Source organism: Struthio camelus, chromosome 15, assembly GCF_040807025.1.
Source record: "Struthio camelus isolate bStrCam1 chromosome 15, bStrCam1.hap1, whole genome shotgun sequence".
Taxonomy (NCBI): Eukaryota; Metazoa; Chordata; class Aves; order Struthioniformes; family Struthionidae; genus Struthio; species Struthio camelus.
In genome coordinates, this window is record NC_090956.1 from 4,154,975 (window position 1) to 4,170,765 (window position 15,791).

At 60.5% G+C, this 15,791-nt stretch overlaps 1 protein-coding gene across 10 annotated transcripts in view; it reads right to left on the bottom strand.

Annotated features, from left to right (window-relative positions):
* Positions 1-15,791, bottom strand: part of MPRIP (myosin phosphatase Rho interacting protein) — a 110,154-nt gene that overhangs the window by 88,162 nt on the left and 6,201 nt on the right. For all 10 annotated transcript variants that reach the window (XM_068909099.1, XM_068909108.1, XM_068909106.1 and 7 more), the window contains exons 2-3: positions 7,793-7,870; positions 5,249-5,314 (exon numbers count right to left, since the gene is read on the bottom strand). In XM_068909099.1, the coding sequence (XP_068765200.1) occupies positions 5,249-5,314; positions 7,793-7,870 (144 nt within the window). The remainder of the gene's footprint in view (positions 1-5,248; positions 5,315-7,792; positions 7,871-15,791) is intronic.

A 15,791-nucleotide genomic window follows, 5' to 3' on the forward strand; every position in this document is an offset into this window, starting at 1 on the left:
TGACCCCAGCTCAAAAACAGATGTGCCCTTTGCTCACGCAAAGCCTGCTAGGATGCACGTCGGGGGAGAGGTGGGAGGAAAAGGAGACAGCAACTGTCGACGGGTAAATAAATTCAGCTTCCTCGAAACAAGATGCGGGGTCTCCCTGCGCCAGGCGCGGGAGCGTCTCTGCCACCACCTTCAACACATCGGCTTCTCTCCCAATCCCACGCCTTCCTCCCCTCCCGCTTTTAATAAGAGCAGAAATTGCCAAACCCACAAAATTAATGTCTAACAGGTTCAAGTCAGAGCAATTCAATCCACCCTTACAACTGCTTGGGAGGTCTCAGGCCAGCTGCCGACCGGCTCCCGGCACGCTGCAGAGGCCTCCCCTCCTCGGAGGCCCTCCGCGCGCGGGGCGCCCCTCGGCCCCGCGCGATGCCCTGGGGAGCACGCGAGCAAGGGGCACTGCGGGCTCCATCCATCCGTCCCCGTGTAGGCAGGGAGAAGGGCCTCGGGGGCAACAGGAGAGGCTGCAAAGTGGATCCCGCTTGCCAAAAAAAGAAAAAGGAAGAAGAAAAACCCCAACAAAAACAACAAGAAACAAAGCAAGTTGCTGGGCCAGGCTGGTGCCAAGGTGATGGAGAGCTGCAGACGCAGAAGCGTCACCCCAGGCGGGGAGCGGGGCCAGCGGCCGCGCACGGAGCCTCCTCCACTCTCTCAACCCCTTTCCTCTCCTTCCCAGCCCGGGCTGTGACCCGCCGTGGCTGCAGACCCCAACGCACCACTGTTTCGCGACCCCTCCTGCAGCCAGGGAGGGGACAAGGCTCTGCTGCGGAGCCTGGAGAAAACTGGAAGGGACCAAAGGGGGAGGAAAACCCCCCCGATTTCTGCCTCGTTCCCTGTCGCGTGCAGGTGTGGGGTGGGATCTCAAGGAGATGGGAGTTCACAGCCTAACACCGCGCACCAGACCCGGGGCCGCTAATGGGCTTCAAGGTCCTGAGGTGCCTCTCAGGTCTCTGGGCATCTCCACAGCATTCCTCGGCGACCCGCAGCACGGGCCGTGAAATCTGGCAACCCTCTCTGCGGGGGTCAGGCGCCCTCCGCCCCATCCGCGTCCTGTTCCCGCACCTCTCACGCTTCCCGGGCAGGAAATCGGAGCTGCAGATAAACCTAGACATGCTCCACGCGCACCCAGCGAGACCCCAGTCTCGCCGAGCACGAGCTGAACGAAGTGCTTTGGGAGGAGAAACCATCGGAAATGGTGTAGCATTCGTTTCCTTGGGAGGAGAAGCCCAAGGGCCCTCAGCTAATTCTGGCTGTGCACGCTTTATTCTGGCATAGGAGGGTTTATTCCACGTTTGGGAGCAGGCCAAGTTTGCTGGGAGCCGTGCCCCTGCTGCTGCGGGGTACGACCATCCACCCGAGGGACTCCACCGCCTGGTCAGCGCCCCAGGGGAGACAGGAGCCTGCAAAGTCCTTTCCGGCTCAACCCAACAATTCTCCCAAGCCAGACAGCATTCATCTTCGCAAAGGGCTGAAGTCCCCCCCATGCCGGCAGGGCACAGCCATCATTTGCCCCGGCCACAAAGTCCGATTGCAAACCATTCCCCATCTCAGGGCAGTATATTTATTTCTCCTCCCACAGCTTTTCCTGCAAGTGGAGAAGAGCAGAACGGGAACCTGCCCAGCGTGCGAGACCCGCCGCGTGCGAGACCCGCGGGATACGCCAAAGCAAACAAAACCCAGGAGCGATCTGTCCCTCCCGGGGCCTGCTGGGATCTGAAAGCACAAACTCTGATTCACAGCAGGGACAGCAGGAGATAATACTCCTCTCTTGGTTTTGGGGCGCATCCAGAGGAGCTCAGCACCTCCCCAGATAGCTACAGCCCCGGCCGGCGAGTCAAGGTCTCCCTCGGAAAAGATCCTGGCAGGGGTGGGTTTATCAGCGACGGGGGCTCGAGTGGAAACTTCCATTGCGATGCACGCGGTTTAGCCCCAGGGGCCGGCAGAAAAGCTGCGCGCGAGTTATCTGACCTGCTGTAAACAAGCCTCCCAGCGCGTAAGAAACGGAGCGAGAGCGCGGCGCGCGCGGCCTCCCCGACAGCACGGCTGGGTGCTACGAGGGAGGCAGCGAACCGCTGCCCGGCCGGATCGGCGGCCTGCCGGCTCCCGCTGCAGCGGGGTCAGGGACTGGCGGTTTTGCAGAAAAAACAACTTCCCCCAAGGTCAAACAGAGGACACTCTGCAGGACACCTTCCCACAGGTGGAAAGGATCAGCGCTGTCCGTCCAGCCTGCCTCACCCACCCTGCCCTCGCTCCTGCGTGAGCTGCACAACAACAAAAAAAAGCCCCGTCTCCGCTTGCTCGGGGGCCTTTTCTCCTCCCCTCGCCCCTGCCCGCCGTGCCACGGGGTGCCCGCGGACGGGGGCTGGAAGGAGCTGCGGGAGGCTGTGCCAGAGCACAGCAACGCCTTTAAAAGAGCCGGTGTGAATACCAGCTCGGAGCCCAGGGATGTGCTTTCGGGAAAGGTCAGGAGGGTATTTTTACACAGTGTGTCAGGTCCCCGTGGGGAGAGCAGAGCAGCGACCGTCTCTCCTCCATCTATGGCCTTGGTGAGGCCGGAGCAGGATACTCCTTGCCCTCCTCCCACGGTCGGCTCTCCCACGGGATGCTTCGCTTTCCGCCGCCTCGCTGCCCGCCGAGCCCTCCGTGCCGGGCGCCGAGGGCCGCTCCGCAGCGGGACCGCCACTCGCTGGCCGCGCCAAACCCGCTCCGGCCGACGGCGCGCGTCTCTCCCCCGGACGCCGTCTCTAGCACGGACCCGGATAAGCTTTCTGTTCTGGAAAGGCACGTTACTGGTTGCCACTCTAAAAGGCTAAACCTGGAGGCAGAGCGGGACCTGAAGGGATGCCGCAGCATCTGAGCAGGGCTGGAAGGGGGCCGTTCAGCAGCGAACCCAGCTCAGGCCGCGCTTGGCTCTCACTCCAGCGTCACAACCACTAAAAAGGCTGAGGAGTCTCCCCAAACCTGGAGGCTTCCCACTTCTTCTCTGCCAGGTGAAGAGGGTCATGTTGCCTCCTGGCTTCTGCCTGCTGACAACAGCTTGTTTTGGGGACCTCGCCCAAACGAGCTGAGCCAAAACTGAAGACAAAGGGCCAGTCCTGGGCCTCCTCTCTGCTAGGTCAAAGCTCGTCCTTGCAGGCGCGCGGGGAAGCTGCAAGTGTGCAAAAATCAGCCGGCAAGGGACTCCAGCGTGGAAAGCTGCCAGCACGACGGTATCTCGTGCTCCCCTGGACACCGACCTACGGTCCACGCATTCACATGCTCTTCTCTCACTCTCTTTTTGTTTGTTTTCCCACCTTTTCCCTTTAAATCCCTGCCAGCCCAGGAGGTGCCTGGAGAACTGCAGTTTGACCGCTCTGCCCGCTCTCCAGCAGCGTTCCCCCGTGGCACGGGGGGCCGGGGACCAGGGCCGGGCACTCGCGACCTGCTCCTGCCCAGACACACAGCGGCTAGCACAGGTCATCCTGCCCAAGGTGCAAAGCTATGAAACAGGTTTACCAGCACCCGCTGGCCTCTCCTCCGCCACCTTCCTTGCATCAGGGCACTTCCCTATGCTAGCCAGCAGCACACCCCCATTGCAGCACATGAAACATCACCCCAGCAAGGAGCCGGGTTGCAGAGATACTAAAAACATATTGAAAGTCTTCACAGCTCCCATCCGAGATGTTTAAATTATTTAGGGGACTTGGATCAACCCCAAGAAAGAATACAAACAAACAAAAAGGAACGAAACTTGAGAAACATTCGCTCTGCTTCCATGCACAAGCGCAGATTCATCGACACCGTCCTCCTCTCCCTACTTCAGCACGCCCTTGCAGGAGATGAAGGGGTGCTGGACCCGCAGCAGGGAGCGGAGATGCCACTGGCAGAGCGGAGGAACAGGGGGAATCGGACCGTGGCACCAATGCAGGGCTCCGCTCCCCCTCCAACACGAGGGCACAGGTCCGGTTCCTGGGCTGCATGCGGAGCTCAGCTGGGGTTAAAGTCCGACCTGGGGCTACCCCTCTCGGCAAGGAGCCTGTTCACCTCCCAGGCAGGGGAGACCCTGAGCAGATCCCCTCCCCAGCCCCACCATGGGCAAACAGGGATCAGAGTGCATGCCACCTTCCCCAGGGAGCCTCCCCTCTGTAACACGCGTGTCCCTAGGCCATGCATGCACACGTGTGCGCACATGCTGCCCTGCACCCTGGCGTGCCCGTCCTTGCAAGCCTCCCCACCCAGGCGTATCCCAGCACATGGGCGCACACACGCATCTGCCTCAGCAAGACGCTAAACCCAACCCGAGGCTTGCCCATAGACCCTGCCGGGGGCTTGCTCTGCTCGGGAGGACAAGCCTGCAGCCCCCGCAGGCAGTCACCGTGGGGCTGACCATGCTGGGCTCGACAGCCCCACTCCACAGCTTGTGGCAGCCGGGAGAGTTTTCCCTCCTTTCTCCTCCCACCTCCCCTCCTTTATTATAAAAGAAGAAAGCTCCCCGGAGCAGCACAGATAACGGGAATCCAGATCCCGGGAAGGCGTTCCAGCTGACCTACTTTTCGTGAGCACTGCTACAGAAGTGCCTACTTCTCAGAAACAACCGAGACCACTCACCGCTACCAAATCCTAACTGGCACCAAGGAACAGCAGGGAAAGGAGGGTTGGGGACCCTGGGGACAGGACGCTGAGCCACACAATCCCTGTGATGCTCTTCCCCCAGTGCTGAGTCTGTAGGCAATGCGCTCCTGCTCCTGTTTAACTCCAAAACCAAACCAGCATTTCTCCCTGAGGGACTGGCAACGCAGGAATTGGCTATAAAGCCTCAGTGGGATAACGCGGATACCGGCCAGGCCAAACCCAGCAATGCCGAGGTGCAAGTCTCAGCATTGTGAGGCCAGACCCCAACCAACAAACGCAAGCCACGTCCCGCCTGGCAGGACCCACACGTCTCCAAAAGGCCGACCATCCTCCACACACCCACCAAGCTCTTACACAAGCCTGGTCTGGTTTAAATCATACCCAGAGAGAAAAACCCTGCACCAGTCCAGCAGAGATTTCCCCATGCCGCGTCGCGGGACCACCGCCACAATGGGCTCCTCCAAGAATCTCCTGGTCGTGATGGGAGAGGTCACCCCTGGTCGGCAGCACGGGCAGCCCATCCCCTCAGCACGCCAGCAAACCCCACGGCACTGACCACAACCCCGCGCCTCCGCCAGGCTCCACTTACCATCTCGTCGAGGGCATAGCGCAGCAGGCCATGCTCGTAGAGAATGAAGAACCGGCGCTGCCATTTCTGGAAGAGAAGACAACGAGGCTGGTTACCGCAGCGCCCACCCTTCTCCGGCCCTAGCCAGAGGGGAACAGAGCTGCTATGGGCTAAGTTAGGGCAAGGCCCAGAGGAGATAGGGGGAGAAAAGGCACTGAAACCCCTTCATGCTTGAGGACCTCAAGTGACAACGTGACACAGACCCAGGTCCCACCAGAATGGCAGTTGCAAAGGACAGAGGATGTGAAGCTGCCAAAAAAGCAGAGGGGGCCTCCCAAACACCGCGGGGACCATTCCTAAAGGATGAATATCACAAAAGTATTTCTGCCAGGTCGTGCCGGTTTCCAGCAAAAAGCTTTGGCAATCCTGGCACTGCCAACAACTGCTCAGGGTACTCCGAGAGCAGCACTCGCTGCCTGACACCCACCATCATAGGGCGTGGGCACGAGGAATCAGGCATGCCAGGTGCTGCTCAGTCCCGTGTCCCAAACCCTCCTGCTCGGGGCGCTGCACGAAGAAAGAGCTGGGCTTTGCAAAGCAAGGCCCTGCCCAGCGATCCGGCCGGGGCTCTGCCAGAGGCTTGCTCACGCTAGTCCAAACCTCTCACTGCTGATTTGAGGCTTGGCTTTAGTACAGGGGCACCCATAAAGAGGCTGTTTCGGGGTTGCTTCCCCACCTCCTCCCTCTCTGCGTTCAGACAGACCCCCAGCTGACCTGGTTTAGCCAAGCAGGGGAATAAAAACGACTAGAGCCAAAAAGGAAGTCTAAGGCAGACTCTAGCTGTTAAGCTGGGATCAGGACTTTCCTTGCCCCAGTGCTGGAGATGGGGTACAATACCAGACGCCCTCAGCTTCATTCGGATGGTGGTTGCGCGCTCGGAAGCGGCACTGCCCAAGCCATCCTGCCTCCCATTGCTGACGCCAGCCTCCCCCAGCCCCCGGCGCTGTGCTGGCACTACTGTTTGTGCAGCCGCACAGCAAACTAGATCGGAGAACTGATCTGGCTGGAAAACTGCCTTTTTTTTTTTTGTGTGCCAGGTTGTTTTTCAGCCAAGAGCAAAAACTGGTTGAGCAGGCTGAAATAAAAAAGGTCCTAGATTCATAGCCCCAGTGCAGCAATTCTTATCTCACTTTTCTCAGTCCTTCAGGCAAAGTCCAAGGTGCCCAGGGACAAGCAAAACTGCAGAGGACCCTGAGGATCTCTGCGTGTCCCAGCTTAGCAGGCAGCTTCCGTTCCAGGGAGAAACCAGAGCCTCACGTTCCCGGGGCATTGGACCAGCCAGTCCAACATCCCCGGCCTTCACGTCCCTACCCTAGGAAGGCGTTAGCAGCTGGGGACAGAGGCACAGCCACAAGCCTGCAAGCAAACACTGCCGCAGGACACCTCTGCAGACTAAGAGGACCCACTGGGCAGCGCGGTAGGTTTGGGCTCCTTGCCCTCTTCCCTTTGTCACTACCCTTCTCAGTACCTGGGCTGCAACTCCAAACAACGACCCAGATTGCCCGGGCTGAACCCAAAGCCCGGTTGCTGATCAGTGAGGGAAGTAATTTTCATTACTAGCAGCTCTGAGAGCCCCTCAGCTACGAGAGAGAGGGGTCAGCGGTGTCCCTCCCAGGCACCAGACAGCTGTGTCCCGGTGGCCACAGCAAGCTCCGCAGAGAAGCGGCTTGGGGACAGGCTGGGAGTCCTCATCACAAGGTGCGAGGGCTGTTAGTTAAAACTGTCAGGCAGAAGCTGAGAGTTTGCCCTTCTCCATCTGCAGGTCTCTCCTGTGAGCGCACTCAGCTTTAGAGCCTCTGCAAGGTTACAGCAAACAGGAAATAACTTCTCAGCTCCTTCCTTGCTGCAGGACCTGCCTACAACAGGGGCACCTGCACCGGCTGACACTATTGCGCTGGCCAACTTGCGACCTCCCCACGTGGCTCTGCCCACGTTGATGCTGAGCCGCAGAGTGCAAAGCAGACACATTTGAGCACCACTAAGCAGAAATCTCATGCCTTGCTAAGGTTCCCAGCAAGGATCAGAGCAGCATAGCTCACATCCCACCAGCCCAAGACCCTTCCCATCAGCACAGCACGCTTTTGGCCATCCAATGGAAATGGTGTGGGGGCATCAAAAAGCAACAGCAGCAAAAAATAACGCTGCATGGTCTGAGTTTGACCAGCTTTCCCCAGCCTGCTGCCCAGCACAGCTCCAGCAAGGTGCCGGGAGAGGAGCCCAGGAGAAAGGAGGTCGAGCCCTGCTGATGTGCACCCGGAGCTGCTGCCAGAAACGTCTCTCCGCAGTCAGGGTCGCACAAGGGGATGGGTGCTCAGCGGAGGCGTGGGGCAGCCTGCGTCACACCCCGCGGGCTGCAGCCACCCCCGCAGGGAGGGGAAAGCCAGGCCGACAGGGAGCCGCGGGCCTTCGTCACTCCTCCCGCCAGCCCTTCCCTTCCTGCTCGTCTCCCAGCCCCTGCCCACCCTCCAGCTCCTGCGGCACCAGGAAAGAGGCTTCATCACTTACCCGAGAGCGATGGACGGGGTTGTCAAAGTCCGTTCCTTCCGGGGCCAGCAGCAGCCAGCCACCATAAATGGGTTTGGCCTGCAACGAAACAGCAGAGAAAGGTCAGCTAGAGGGGCAGAGGAAAACAGCTCATGTCAAATTAGTGCCGTGGTGGCAGCCGACAGAGACGATCGGATGGGGACCACAAGAAGTCCTGCCCCGGCCTCCGAACAGCCAAGGTGAAGGCAGCTTTACAAGTTCAAGCTCCCAAGCATGGGCAGATTCACCCTCCCCTCAGCCGGGAACACGATGCTCGACTGCAGTCCGTGGTGTCCCACGCTGCACGCAGACAGAGCGAGATGAGGATGTGGAAAGCAGGTAAACACCAGAACCACAAAGCCCACCTAACGCAGCTGCTCCTGCAAGGGCTTGCTCTGAGCACCGACCCGCCAGGGCCCCACAACCTGCAGCGTCCCTGCCCTCGCCAACACCGTTTCGTTACCCTCCGCAACGTGCCTCTACTGCAAAGAGAGAACGAAACCCAAAGGAGAGCTTGATTTTTTTTTCTTTTATTAATTCACAGAGGAAAAACTACTGAGCACTGGCAGTTTTTCAATTCACAGACAGGCCCACGACCTGTTTCCTGTACTGTGCACATCCAGGTACCTGCTTTCCCGCACAAGCGTCCCCTGCCAGCTCCCCCTTCCCTACCACGGGTTTGAAACAGTCAACAACCTCGCGTACAGGAAGGTCAAACGCAGGCAGAGGGAAAACAGTTCATTCAGTCGACTGCAAAAAGAAAGGGAAAGAATACCCGGAAAGAAATGCCTTGCAGCACTGCCATTTATCAGCAGGGGGGGGGGGGGGGAATTAAATAAAAAACAGGCTCTTTCCACGGCTGGTCTCTGCGCAGGAGTCGCTGGCGCTAAGCAGAAGAGCCAGTTCTGCCGCTTGGCCCCGGGGGAGCCGCGCGCCCGCCGTTCCCACACCCCCGCGGCCGGCACCAGGCACGGCCGCCCCCTCCCCGAGGGCTGCGAGCCGAGCTGCAAAACACGAGCTAACCCCGTTCCTGCTAAGGGCTGGAGCCGACCCCCCCCCCCCCACCCCCGTCGTGGCCCCCAACCCAAGGGCGGCCAGGCGGCTCCTCCGGGAAAAGGTAGGGCCGGTCGGTCGGCCCTCCTCTGCGGGGACGCCTCTCTGCCCGGCTGCTTGTGGGTTGGTTTGCATCGAGCTGCAGCCTCAGGAGACACCCAGAGCCCGGCGCGCGCGTCCCGCGGGTCCCCGCGCTCCACCCGCGGCGCAAAACGCCTCCCAACGGGCCGAACGCCGCCGCGGCGAGGCAGGGCCGGGCCGAGCCATCGGCAGGAGCTCCCCGGGGCCGAGGATGCCGGTTGGTGTTTGCCTGGCCCAGCAGCGAAGGGCAGGACGCGCGTTTCGAGTTCCTCTTGAAATTATATTGGATAATCCTGTTGCTTTTTTTTTTTTTTGGTTGGAAGCTTAATACTGTTTCCAATTCGGTACCTCCCCCCTGCTAGATTCCTCCTGCCAGTTTCTGTGGTTTTGTAATGATTTAAAAAAAATAATAAAAAAAAAAAGTTTCCCCTCTGGAAAAATCCCTGCAAACAATAGCAGAAACTGCCTATGCGCCACAAACCGCCAGGCGCGCGGAGCCCTGAGTAAGCAAACTGCAAACTCGACGAGAGGAGCCGCTCGGCCGGCTGCGCGGGGGGAAGGAAAAGCACCGTACGGCGGGGCCGGCGCGAGGCGCCGCTCCTGCCGACAGCCCGGAAAACACCCGCCGCTACCCGGGAAGCCCTTCCCTCTCCAAGGGAGCCCAAAAGCACCGAAAACGGGAGCGTCGGGAGAGGGAAACCAATTTCCAACCTTCCCCCCCCCCCCCACACACACGCTTCGCCCCCGTACATCGGGGCGTTTCGCTCACGGCGCGCCCCGAGGCCCGCGCTCCCCTCACCTGGACGGCGGCCGCCGCGTCGCGCTCGGCCCCGGCCCCGGCGCCTCGCCGGCCCATGCCCGCGGCTCCCGGCTCCTCTCGCCCGCACGGACGCGCACACAGCCGGGCCCGACCCCACCCCGCTACCTCCGGCGGCCGCGCGCCTCCCACGCCGGCGGCTCCTCCGACGAGGCCTGCCGCCACGCCGCTCCTCCCGCCCCGGCCCTTCCGCCTCTTCCCATTTTCTTCCCCCCCCACCCCACCCCACCCCGGCTTCCGACAGAAACGGCAAAAACACGAGGAATAATAAAGAGCAGGAGGCCTAGCGCGGGACGACCCCGCTCCCCCGTGGGCGCAGCCGGCCCCGGCGGGACGCGGCGCGGACGGAGGGCTCGCCTCGCCGCCGTCGAAGAGGAGAGGTTCCCCCTCCCTGCGGCGCCGCTCCGCGTCCGCCCCGTTTCTCCCCAGGCCGGATCAGGGCACCGAAGCAGCCGCAGAGCTGGGGAAGGGCGGCAGCGGGAGCAGTACCCCGCCAACCACCCCGGTTTCGGCGGGTGGCGTCCACCGAATTTGGCTCCCTGCTCCACGTGGAGCCGCTCCGGTATCTGCAGGGACCGGGACCATCAGGATTTGGGGATTTCCCCCCGCTCACGCTATCAGAACCGGGCCACGATCTGCACCGCACGTGGGCAAAAATCTCTCCTCCCCCCTGAAAGACCCCGTATCCCGGTCCGATCCCTGCATCCTACGTCCCTCAGCGAGCGGCAGGACACAGCCCTTCTCCTGTCCCCTGGGGACAACCGCTGACCCAACCCTGTCCTGGACTTCTGCCCTCCAGCCAATGCTGATCTTCTCCTCTTCAATAAAAAGTAATTTTCAGGGATTTGGAGGTTTTTCCCTCCCTGGAAAGCCGTTGGCACCCACTCACTCCTCCCCACCTTCCCGCGGCGGCGGCCGCGCCTGCCCGAAGGCCTCGGGAAGGTCCTTCCAGGACCACGCGGTCGTGCGCTGCTCTGGGACAGCGAGGCGACTAGTCCTGCCAGAGCAGCTTCGTTGCAAGCCAAAAATGATTAAAAAATAAAAATAAGAAGTTTCTCTGGTGACACGTGCTGGACTGGAAGCCGCTGGTAAAAACCCGACGGTCCCCCTAGCAGGGCTGGTCTGGGTCTCCTCCATCCCGCAGCACCAAGCCGAGCTGCTCACCCGCTCGGCTGCCGTTTCCCATCTTCTCTCCGACACCGTCAAATGCCACCGGCCCCGGAGCAGTCCCGCGCCGAGCCAGCCTGCTCGCCGGCCGCTTCTCCCCGCAGCCGCCCCCACCTCGAGGTAGCCCCGCTACGCCCCACCGACGCTCAACCTCGCATCCCTCGGCGCGAAAGGGGAAAACGCCAACGCGAGGAAGCATCGCGGGGACGGGAACAAGCAGCCTTCACCCAACGTTAGCGCCAAGCACGAAGCCCCGGCCGGCAACGACCCGGCTCGCACCTTTCAGCGGGTGCTATTTCCTCTTAAACCGCTCCAATTTTGGCTCAACCGACTGTATATAAAGCACCGCGCGCCTGAAATACGCGGCCTGAACATAGAGCACGATCGTTTCTCTGCCGGTGCGATAAAAAAGCACCGGCCGACTCTACTTATTTCAGCAGAAGCATCCAATTTCCCGTGTTTAGACCAAAATAGCTGAAAGGTATGAATTTGAGCCAGCCGGCGTGGGCAGCCAGTTCTGTCCGCTGAGCAGATGAGCACTCAGCTCATCCGAAGCCAAAGCCAAACCAAAACAAGCTACTCTTCAAACCAAGCCAATGCCCAGAGAGGTGCAAGCCTAAATAAAAGGATATGAATGAGGGCGTACACAAAGCATCTCAAAAAAGTCCATCACACCTGCATTTAAATAGCCCTGCTGAAGCAGGGTTTAAAATAAACTCGGCTCGATCTGGTTGTAGGAGGCAGGTCTCTGGAAGCGTTGCAGACCGCCAGGAAGCCGGAGCGCAGCACATCGTTCTGCACCAAGCCGGCTTCCCCCATAAAGCCCAGAAAAAGGAGGAGAAACACACACCCGCGGCACCGAAAGGAAGCTTAAAGAGAAAACTCCCCCCATCCAACCAGACCTGTCCAACTGTTGTGTTAAAAGACCGCTTTAAAGCCACCCCAGGATTCCTGGGGTGACTTTGACCGTTTGCAGACCCTTCTGCCTCCGGTGAGCTCGCCTGGCGCTGGAAGGGCGGCTCGTGGCTGTTCTGCCATAGGGAGCAGCCACGTGCGATACCCACCCAGGCGCTGGGCAGCTTTGCTTTCATCCAAACCGCACCTGACTGAAGGGTAAGCCATAAACAACACGGCGAGGGGACCTGGGCATGCTGCGGCCAGTGCAACGCATCCACCTCTGCCCACTCCACGGGCAGGAAGAGGAGAGCTGGTTCCTCCTGCAGGGCTCTTGTTTACAAAACCAACGGCACGTCACCACCTTGGCCGAGAGGTGCCAAAGCAACAGCCTCGCTGCCCAGAAAGGGAAACCTGCAACAACCTCGCTGCTCCGAAAGAGAAATCTCCGCTGTGTCTTTTGTGGTCGCTGCAGCATGCCAGATTCACAGCGTTGGGAGGCCGGGTCACCGCACCGCGGCACCCACAGGCATCTGGGGGGGCGGATTAGTGGGGGCTGACTCAGGCTGAAATGCCCCTGAGTCACCAGCTCTGCTTCCTGTCACACCTATGGGCAACACCCAAGTATCGCATCCAGCCACTGATCCAGCCGGACCCTGCTTGGCTTCAGGGAGCGCCCCGCTGCCCAGACGGCTCCGGCGCAGAGGGACGCGCCGCCGGTCCCCCGCAGCGACTCGTCCCGCGGCGGGAGATGGTAGCACGAGCCCTGCTCTCCTCCTCACGTGGCTTTCAGACCTACAACTCCCACAACGCCACTCTGCCCCAACTACTAGGTTTTGTTTTCTTGGCTCTGCGAGCCTGGGTTGCATCAAGAGAGAAGGCGCTGCCTCCAGCCTAGAGCCCTGGGCCAGCGCTCGGAGCAAGATGGGTGGGAGGAAGCGGAGAAGGAAGTGGCCCCAGCTCGGTTTACACAAAGCTGTCAAGCTGCCACACTGATGCTGCCCAGGCATTTCTTTCACCCTAGACACAAACCACCCCACTGCAATCAGCTCTTCCAGCATGGGAACGCAACTCACAGCAGCCAGGGGACCCGAGCTTGAAGGATATGCAGAGCTGCTCAGCACTTCTTAAAAGACCAAAACGGTAAAATCTAGCACAGGAACATCCGCACAGGCCTGGCAACAAGTCTCCAGCACTGCAGAGCAGACAGAAGGCAAAGTCACCCATCTCCAGTGGGCAGGACCAGCCAGGTCATAGGAACGTGACAGCATACGGAGCGCTGGGTCATGGGGCCAGCTGGGGGCTGTGACACCAGCCAGCGTGCCCCTTCGGCAGGCTTTCATGCCTGCAGTGTTTGTAGGTGGCACCTTCCGCTCATCCCTCCCTCTCGCAAACTAGCCAGCTGTGCAGGGCGCTCAGCGTCACGGAGCGGCCGCTACGCAGGAGACGGGGGGGCCCCGCAGGAACTAATTGCGCAAGGTGAAACAGGAGAGCTGTGCTTGTCCCGCTGCACCCAGATAAGGTTATCAGCAGAGCGCTCCCAGCCCGGACGCAGCCGGCGTTCCTTGCTGCAGCTCCTCCCCGTCCGAGACACGCTACAAGTGCGTAGCCTGCGGATCCAGCCCTGTCCCCTCTCCAAACAGCAGAGCCAGCTGGCCTCCACCACTGCAGGCAGGTTTATAACGGGGCTCGGAAAAACCGTCTGTTAGGACACAGCCCACCCCAAGCAGGGGCCACATGGCAGCGTGACGGGTTCCTGCAGCCCTGTGAGCTCAACGGTCCAGACCCATCGCCTGCCCAACGAGGCCCACGGCTCAGCACCCACATCCCCATTGCAACGCCGGCAGGTCCGGGTGGGTTGGGGAGGAATCAGACGGGTGAAGGATGCTCCAGCAACCGGTCCCGACCCACAGCGACATGATCCGAGGGAAAGTTCGAATCAATTGCTGGGAGAGACTCCTGGCTCCGAGCGCGTGGCGGGAGGGGATAATCTGTTTAGGCTGCTGGCAGACGTAATCAGCCTGTCTCGGGTGGAGGCAGGGCTTGTTTTGTTCAGTCTTGGCAAGCGAGCGGGAAAGAAGAGGGGAGGAAAAAAAAAAAAAAAAGGCCTGTTGCAGCTGAGCTTTGGCCTCTGTCTCCAATGCCGAACGCAGAGAGCCCTCTGCCCAGGGGCAGCCCCCGCCGCAAAACAGAGGCCTCTACAAAACGAGGGCCCCACTCCGGCGGTGGGTGAGCCCCACAGTAATTCACGTCTTGCCACCTTCATGGATTTAATCCTAATATGCACCCAAGGGGACTTTGTGAAAGCAGCAGCAGCAGCAACATCTGCCACCCCCCGCACGCGTCCCCAGGCGCTCAGTAACGGTTACAGCTCTCGGTCTCACTGCGGAGAGGACAGGCAAGAGCACAGCCCCAGAGCCACGGCCGGCACGGTCGCCGTCTCCCGCCTGCCGATTCCAAAAGCGCTCAAGGCTCCCTGGAGGCAGAGACCTGCTTCTGGCAGAGCTCAAGAGGAAAGTCACCACAAACGCTGTGGTTGCAACCTCCAAAGAGGAAATTTGGGTGGTTTCAGCTCTGCTCTGCCCCCAGGTTTTGCACGCTTTCAAGCCCAAGAGAACATCGCTGATGGGTGCATCAGGAGCAGCAGTCACACAGCAGGAATGGGGAAGGTGACACAGTGGGTATCACACCCCACTCCCTCCCCAAACAAGCAGGCTTTTCGGCCCAGAGCATGGCTTCCAGGAACCGAGAGAGGCACAGCAGTCCTCGTTTAATATTTTGCACGCTCCAAGAAGGATGCTGCATGGACCACCGGAGACCTGCAGCATCCGGCCAACAACCCCAGCACGCAGGAGGCTCTGCGCAAATTCACACTCCCATAACAATCCCAAAGGCCAGGGATCTAGCCCGGCTTCAGCGGTTAAGCTGCTTACATCTTGGTTTCTCTGGCTGTACAGTATTTCCCCTGCGCTGTATGTCACTTGGCGAGACACGGAGGAGCAGGGCCAAACCTGACCACGGCACGCTGCAGCACTGCCAGCATACGTACACAACCGCTCCCGGAGCAAAGCTGCCTCCCTTCCCTGGCTCCAAGGCGGCCGCTCACCGCATCGCGTGGTCGGAGGCAAGCGGGAGGGCAACTTAAACACCCGCTAAACCCAGAGGAAGGAAGCAATGGCTGCAGAGACCCTAGAGATTGTGAGACTGAGCAAAGCAGAGGTGAGGTGCTGGAAATGGCGACGGAAGAGCTGCTGCCTCCAGAGCTCATGGAGGCCACCGGCAGAGCCTCGACCTGCCTGGGTTTTGTGGTCTAGCAAGCCTTGAGTTTCATTCCAAGCTGGGTTTTCTCCAGCCCAGCCCAAGGCCGAGTCCCTGGGCAACTCTGGGGACAGCTCAGGGACAGCCACCCACCCCGAGTCAGCACCCTCTCCAGCCACCTCCGGCTCTCCCGTAAAGGCACGTTTGCACAGCAGGGTCCAAGCGCAAGCCGGCTGCTGCACATCACCCAGCACCAGGCCATGCTTTAAACCACCACCATATTTCACCATGCAAGAGCAGCCCAAAGCAGACTGAACGGACCAGACCCGGGGCCCCCGGCACAGCGGAGCACGCAGCGCTGCGGCTGCAAGGCGGCCTGCCAGGCACCGCGCACGTCCCGGCCCTCCCGAAGCACTGGCACCCCTGACCGAGCCGCGGCAAACCCCAAACAAAACAGCTGCCCAGACAAACTGCTGCGTGGGCAGCAGGAGCGACCGACGGACCGGAGGAACAGGAAGGGGAAAGGCTGAATTCACCCTTCGTGCAAACATCAAGCCTCTTTCTACAAATACCCAAGCCCTGTCCCCAGCCCCAGCCTGCACTTTGCAGGTCTGTGCCAGGGTCCAAGCACTGCCATTGGCTTAGGCGGTCCCAGCAAGAGCTGGAGGACGCCAGCTGTGATTTGCACAAACAGCAGCAAAACCACACCGG